Source organism: Curcuma longa, chromosome 12 (assembly GCF_044706935.1).
Source record: "Curcuma longa cultivar G26 ecotype Majalengka, Jawa Barat chromosome 12, ITB_CL_G26_1.1, whole genome shotgun sequence".
Classification (NCBI taxonomy): domain Eukaryota; kingdom Viridiplantae; phylum Streptophyta; class Magnoliopsida; order Zingiberales; family Zingiberaceae; genus Curcuma; species Curcuma longa.
The window spans coordinates 1,855,219-1,862,836 of NC_133872.1; the positions used below are offsets into that span (position 1 = coordinate 1,855,219).

The 7,618-nt window shown below is 33.9% G+C and overlaps 1 protein-coding gene across 1 annotated transcript; it reads right to left on the reverse strand.

The window, feature by feature from the left end:
• Positions 1–315: 315 nt before the first annotated feature.
• Positions 316–5,140, reverse strand: LOC141843007 (serine/arginine-rich splicing factor RSZ21-like). Its single transcript, XM_074731019.1, has 6 exons — positions 5,013–5,140; positions 4,525–4,628; positions 2,983–3,071; positions 2,290–2,518; positions 817–936; positions 316–629 (listed from the first exon to the last, which is right to left on the reverse strand). Exons 2-6 carry the CDS (start codon positions 4,611–4,613, stop codon positions 605–607), a joined length of 552 nt encoding a protein of 183 aa, XP_074587120.1. The 5' UTR covers positions 4,614–4,628; positions 5,013–5,140; the 3' UTR covers positions 316–604.
• Positions 5,141–7,618: the final 2,478 nt, after the last annotated feature.

Sequence of the window (7,618 nt, forward strand, 5' to 3'; positions counted from 1 at the left end):
CTGACCTTCCAAACTTGCGGAGTAAGAAATTGACCACTAACAGGGGGCGCAAATAGGAAGTATCACCTTGGACTTCACATTTATAACGACACATTATTGCAGCATCAATGACGAAGAATATCAAGCATGGAGAAGCACGTAGACGAAGGAAGATTCTCAAATTGTTGAAGATGGTGTTAGCGCGCGAAGGACAAAACCACATGAAGTAGTAGAACCATAAAAGGAAGGAATGTCGAAGATGGGCAAGCCGTGTGCAGTAGAGCCATAAAAGCAAGGAATGCCGAAGACGGACAAGCCGTGTGCAGTAGAGCCATAAAAGCAAGGAATGCCGAAGATGGGCAGTCGATGATGCCTCCTCGACACAAAAGACAAAGAATGTATACAGTTTAGTCGGAATACAATTTACCATACTAATAAACATCATTGTCTACTTTCTATCTAATAACCAGAAGTTTCATCATGATAATAAAAGACATGCATATGGAAAGTTCAAAGAGACTTAACCAATCCATGATGCTGAGTGTAGCTCAAACAGATGAAATTAAGTTTAACAAACCCCCCAAAAGCTACAGCTCGCAGACACTTCCAGTCTGGCAAATAGTACTTAGCTCCTGCTGCGACGTTCAGATCTGACATATCCAAGTTCCAAGGAAAAGAAACAAAAAGTCATATGAGACAAGTGTCAAAAAAGAAAGCAATATTTTGAACAGACTGCCAATGAAAAATCTCAAGGGTACCATCCACAGTAGCATATCATTGTGAGAAGATGAACACATCGAAGAATCTTTGGTAATAGATAAAAGGATTGGAGCTTACCCATTGGTATGTGGTGATTCAGAACGACGATTGTCATAAGGAGGTGACTTGCTATAACTGCGCCGACGAGGAGGGGAAGGGCTGCGTCTTCTTGGAGAGCGGTCACGAGGACTATAACTCCTGTACAATGGCCAACCACAACAAAACAATCATGAAACCCAAAGCCAGATTTGAAAACAGGATAACCACAAAAGATGAATGCTCAATTCACTGATCTAAGTTATACTTTCAATCTGCTTTGTAATGGCCAAATAGAAATTGCATTTGCACTCAATTGAGGCACGTGATGCCATTGCTATGCAAGGGAATGTGTAAATTTTAACAATTAATTATATTAATAAAAGCATTTGGCAAAAAAAAGTACAACTATTTACTGAAAATCAAAAATAAAAAAAACAAGGTTTATAAGAAATTAAACATAAAACTATTGCAGTACCTTATTTATACAGTGTAATCATTAATATGATTCGACTACATTCAAAATCATATTAAAAGAGAAACATGAAACATACCATGCATTAGCACACAAAAAAATATTTACAATCAAACTTAATTTATTCATAAAAATGTTTAATTCAATGTGCTCCCTAGTTATATAGACATTGATATAATGAAATATAATCTTTTAGATTTTTTATTTAGGAAAAATTGCATGCATATCCATAAATATATACTTTCCATTTTTTGCCACGTCAAATCTTAGCTATGGAAATATTCACAATGACATCATAGTTTCTCTCTTAGTATAAAACATAATGAGAATAATTTGACAAAATTGTCCTATGACATTTCCATGAAATATGTAAATTAAGAAGGACCTTGCAATAGCAAATATATGTAATTTGCAGTATTGGGAGGGTAAATATGTATGTGCCCTATTGATTTTGTTATAGAAACATTAAATGCGCTCATATAATATTTATTATACATTTATTACCACATATCCGAGCTTATAAATAAATATTGAACAGGTCAAACTGTATTAGATTATAGAGTAGTTGGCTTTACTTGTTCTGCATTTCCAACTTTATATATGTAAACTAGATTACAATAAATTAGTGACCAGATACAAAAAATAATAATAATTGCTAAGACAGAATTCATGAAACTTTGTTTGTTCACAATTAAACCCAAGAAATATTCACCTTACAACTATGCTTTCCCTCTTAATATATTTTTTTTCAGCATGTAGTTGTACTGCCTAATCCTTCACCATTCTTTTTTTTTATTTGTGATTTAATCTCCCTAACTGATCAAATGAGGCTAAACATATCAGATTCCATGTATCAAATGCCTAATGCACTGGGCAACATTTTCTATAATCATCATTCAACAAGGAGATATCCAAGTACAATCAGGTACTAATTGTGGGGATAGAATAAGTTGAGAATAAATAGCAGAAGAGACCATTGATAAACAGCAAACAGATTTCTAGCTAGCCAATTCAAGAGCTTTCTGAAGTCCAAAAATTACCTTCGACCATAACTAGGGCTCCGGCGGTATCTAGGACTTCTGCTGCGACTCCGACTCCGGCTCCGGCGTCTTCCACTGCCTAATCCTCCTGGACCAATTCGCAAACGACATTCACGGGCAAAATGACCAGCTTCTCCACACTCATAACACTTCATATCTGATCCTCCATGACGATCATGACCACGGCTACTTGAGTTACGGGACAATTCTACTCTCCATCCATTTTTGCCTAGGATTACAAGAAGATACAAAGTAATATAAGATAGAACAAGCCTAATGACAGTAAATACATTGTGATGTAAATGCAATGTACGCAAGGGAAGGAGATGAAGTTCAAAACCTTTAACTTAGAGTCAGATGGGAGAAATCATATTAGAAGCAATTTGCAACATAAACTAATTCAAAAGAAAATATTAGCCATTCATGGTGGACTACAAATTGCAGTGCCAAGCACATAATTAAAAGTACATTTATTTTTTTTCTATTTGAAAGATTATAGTCTCCAACTTACGGACAATAGGATGTTAGTTTATTCAATTCAACAATGCATATCTATTTTGAAGAAGGATCTTTTTTCATTAAAAAAACAATTGTTAAGCTGATTCAATTAATCTCAAATCTATCTCTTGAAGTCTAAAGTAATTAAATGTATATTTTGAAAAAGAAAAAGATAATTATATAATTGATACATACCATCTAGATCACGAATTGCATCCTGAGCATCTCTCCGATCATCAAAATCAATGAAAGCAAAGCCTGGAGGTTTTCTAGCAACCCAAACACTGCATCCAAAAGAAGTCCTATTTCTGTTTAACTAAAAAAGTCATGGTGCTATGACTTCATGTCAAAACACTAGTATAGAAAAGGAAGGTTAAACAGTTAAGACAAAATTGAATTAAGAAGACCTAGTGGATAAATATGTTTCAGGTTGAACTATGATTAAAGCAACGAATTCACCATCCATCCAATGCTAGAGATTCAAACAAGAATATTTGAATGCATTTTCTTTCAGAATTGCTTCACGAAAAGAACATATTTACCACTGTTGGAAATGAAATTGTACAAGTACACGAGTATATGCAACTTGTTAGTCAATCACATGTAAGGGAGAAATGTCTATGCACTGAAAATATCAAGGAAAATAAAATTGAAACAATTAAGGGTATTCTTGTTCAAAACGAGTGGAAAATTCTCATAATCAATAAAACTGCAGAAGCTAGTGAATAATACAATTCTTATTCAGAGAAATTGCACTTCAACATACATTATATTTAACTAGCAAGTATCCTTACATTTTACAAACTCGGTAAATAAAAAAAACAAAGAACTGCCATTTGATTTGCCTTACACTGTTTGGAAAATAGCTGAGGAAACTTATGAACCACTGTAAATTCATATACTTGGAAAAGAGCTTGATTAAACAAAATAAACTAAACTAAGGAAAAAGAGACTCTAGTGAAATTTACACACGACTTGACACTGTCTGAATTGCATATTCTGAACATAGGTTAGATTGCTATCAAATCCCTTTCTTAGTAATGAATTTTGCAAAAATAATGGACTGATATAAACACTTCCATCTACTACTTCCCCTTGATCTATGAAGATTCCTTGAATTTAGAAAAATAAAGTAGCAACCAAGTTCTCAGATGAAAACAAGATGCAAACTATACTATGACTATTAATATATGTCTTAGTTTAGATATAATGTAGCTTGGCATATTTACCCAGAAAAGTTTACTAAAAAGATTATAAGTAAATCAATCAATCTTAAATATTTAGAAATAAACTTCTTTCACGTTGTAAAAGTAGCATTATTCCTTTTGAATTAAAGGTTATATGCTTCAACATAATTGATAGTTAGTTGAACATGGTAGTTAAGTATCTAACCAGACTAATAGAATCACTTATATATCATATGAACTCTCTAAGTTTTTATGTGCTGATAAACTACACCACTGCAAGTTTAACAAAATGGAACAGCCAAATGCATGAATTGTAGGTTTGAGTTCTATCGTTATGGAAACATCAATCGAAGTTATCATCCACAAAAGAACTTTTGCTTTGCAGAAACCAATTGAGACCTTCACCCTTGAATAGTACGAAAGATCAGCCAAAACAAATTATGGTGTAAAACTCTATAGTTGACGACGTGGTAGTTTTCATTTGGTTTCTACCCTAGGAAGGTTTTAAAAAATCAAATGGCCTTAGGATAAACAAGATTCCAAATTTTACCTTCTTAGAACCCCGAATACCCCAAACTTGTCTTCAAGTTCCCTAGCAGTCGTTCTGGGGTCCAGATTGCCAACATAAATACGAGCCATCCCAAACAAGTGTACCTGTACCACAACGAAAATTAGTCTCAGGTAGTTACAATTTCAATGATATGCCAATCCTCCAGTAATCACATGCGATCGTCAAACCTATATTCCTTTATAGCCTCCGGAGGATACTCCGACCATAATACAGCATGAAAAACATAAAATTATTTTACTCTCTCGAAAGCCAAATCCGTCATAGCAGCACAAAACCCCGAATCCGCTCAAATCTCTATATGCATCTACGAATAGACATACTTGCTCATGCGAAGAAAGACATTAGAGACCAAAATAATCGCATTTTTTGACGGCTCAAAGACGAAGAGCACGAATTAGGGTTCGGCGAAGAGAACGGAAACCCCCAAATAAAAGATCACGGAGAAGGAAGGGTAGATCAACACCTACCGGCGATATAAATCGAGGAAGAGAGGCTGCGTGGATCGGTTCAAAGATTAGGGAGAAGATCTTGCGACGAAGATGACTTCCAAACCCAACCGCCAAATCCTTCGGAGAAGAGAGCGCTCATCGACAAGGCCGAGGCGGAAATAAATAGGCATCAACCTTTTTCCGCTTGCTGCCCCGTGATGGATTACAACCGTCCATTTGTGGAGAGTGCCTTTTACGAAACTTTCTGGCCCTTGGATCAGCGCCGTACTTTAAGAACGACCACAACCACACGATCGGATACTATAAGAACTGATCCGTTGCGTGATCAGATCGGATGCGGATTTATTTGTGGTGTACTTAAAATTTTCAAATTTAATAAATGGAATTAACGTCAGAGTTTATATCTGTAATTAATTTTTTAAAACTTTGTCACTTTTATTGAAAATACCAAAAAACACCTTATACTTAAAGATAAAATAATAATGACAACGTATTCACATGGTTAAAGTTAATTTGAAGTAGAAATTAGGACTGACTCTATTTGGGAATTAGAACAATTATATAACTTTTAAACGTATGAGTCCTCTAATGGACTTTTAGTAAATTGGAATACTATATCACATCTGTTTCTTAAAATCATCATCTATTCAGAATTATTGGCTTAGAAAGGCTATTTTACTTCTTTGCCACAACCCCTGAAAACTTGGAACCTTAAATCTAGGTTTAAGAATGGAGCAATAACTTTGCGTGGGTTTTCCCCCAAGTTAACTAAAATATAAGACGTGTGTGTGTGTGTCTACATGTAAGTATGTATGTATATGTTGTCCTTATTAAATCTATCGTATCGTATAAAAATTATGAAATTGAACAAAAGACAAGAGCTTGATAGCTTGTCTGAAGACAGTCCACAAAGGCCTGTCCTTCCTGTTCTGCCTGTTTTAATCTCAGATTGGAATGTGTTAGGCTGACTATCAGGATTTGGGCATTGTAGGTTGTTTAGGTTTATCAGACAGATTAACTAATTTTTCCCCGCCTAGAATTGGATCTTTTATTGTGATAATATGAAGCTCCCAAACACTTTGTAATTCATATATTACACTTCATCAAGTCTGTGAAAAAGGTGCTGATTTAACGAGACAAGGAGTTGCATAATGCCCCTGTAATACTGAAATGTGTGTTTTTTTCTTTTAAGTTTTTGTGAGTAAATCTGCAAGTATTTATTATTTTTGGATCCTGTCTATTTTATTCTACAAATCTAATCCTCAAATAACTACTCATATTGTTTCTACTCTTTATCCTAACTATTGGCCTACACTTTGATATTCACAGACCTGCTCGAGAACTAATCAAAAATCATTCTGTGAGGCTATTGCAGGGTCCTTGAAGCCTGATGGCGTTCTCTGTAACCAAGCAGAAAGCATGCGACTGCACACTCAATTTTAATTTGAAAATGCTCTCAATTTGCCATTAAATTTTTAAGTCCGTCTAGAATTCCCTTGACTCATTAGGGTGAGCAATTGATTCAAAATCGAATCAACCTAATCTAACAAATCAAAATCAATTAAATTGATTTTTTTAGATAAATCGAATCAATCGAATTATGCCATCAAAATTGAACAAATCTAATTGATAGAACATTGATTAATGTAATCGATTACTGCTGAATTAACCGATCAGTGGATTGATAACATCATTAATTGAATATTCAAATAAATCAAAAAAGTCAATATATTGTTTTTAAAAAATGAATTTCTAAATTAACTAAATCAGACTTTTGAATTCGATTAATTTGATTTAATTAATTTTTTTGCTCACTCCTGTATTGATGATTTTTCTCCTGTTATTGATAATTTTTTATTTGCAAATCTTTAAAATTTAGCCATTTAATTCTGAATTTGGTCCCTGAAAACAACAATGCTTAACTCAGAATAGGATATAAAAGGACTATTATCTTACTATTCCCGAATCTCTCCTTGGATTCTGACAGAGATCCAAAGAATTGGATTCTGACAGAGACCCAAAGAACGGGATAAGGGGACTGACCCTTTTTTATGTTCAAATCCAATAGAGGAGGTTCACTCCCAAGCATCACTTTCACGGGCACGTGACCCAAATACTCTTCTTTGCTCCTCCCCGATGCCAACCTAAAAAATCAAGGATACATTTGCCATGAATAACATATTCTTAATTTAATAATTGAATTTACTCCAATTTTATAATCTTTTGCAATGTATAAATTGATAATATTGCCTAATATTTATTGACAAATCATTCCCACAATCTTTTCTTTTGACATCTTAGCGTAAAATGAAGCAGTTGTTAACGCTATGTTTGAGAGGAGGTGAGGAAAGAGGAGAAGAAGGTAAAGAGAATTTTAACTCATATTATTTAAGATAGAATGAGTTAAGAAGGAGAAGAAAAGAGAAGGATAAATTTTACTCTAGTATGTTTATAAATTGTTATAATTTTTTACATTTTAATTTGGATTGTAAAGAAGGGGAAGAAGAATTTAAAAATATTTTATTTTAAAATATTAATTTTTAAATTAATTCATCTATTTAGATATCTTATCTTTGCGTCGTCACTCCTCATACAATGCGCGTTGTTACCATCCAGTGTCCAAC

Excerpts from the sequence above, each read along its gene's own strand:
- LOC141843007 (XM_074731019.1), bottom strand. The coding sequence starts at position 4,613 with ATGGCTCGTATTTATGTTGGCAATCTGGACCCCAGAACGACTGCTAGG. Across the intron at positions 2,519-2,982 it reads TGCAATTCGTGATCTAGATG|GCAAAAATGGATGGAGAGTA; the intron begins GTATGTATCAAT and ends TTGTAATCCTAG. Across the intron at positions 630-816 it reads GAATCACCACATACCAATGG|ATCTGAACGTCGCAGCAGGA; the intron begins GTAAGCTCCAAT and ends TGGATATGTCAG.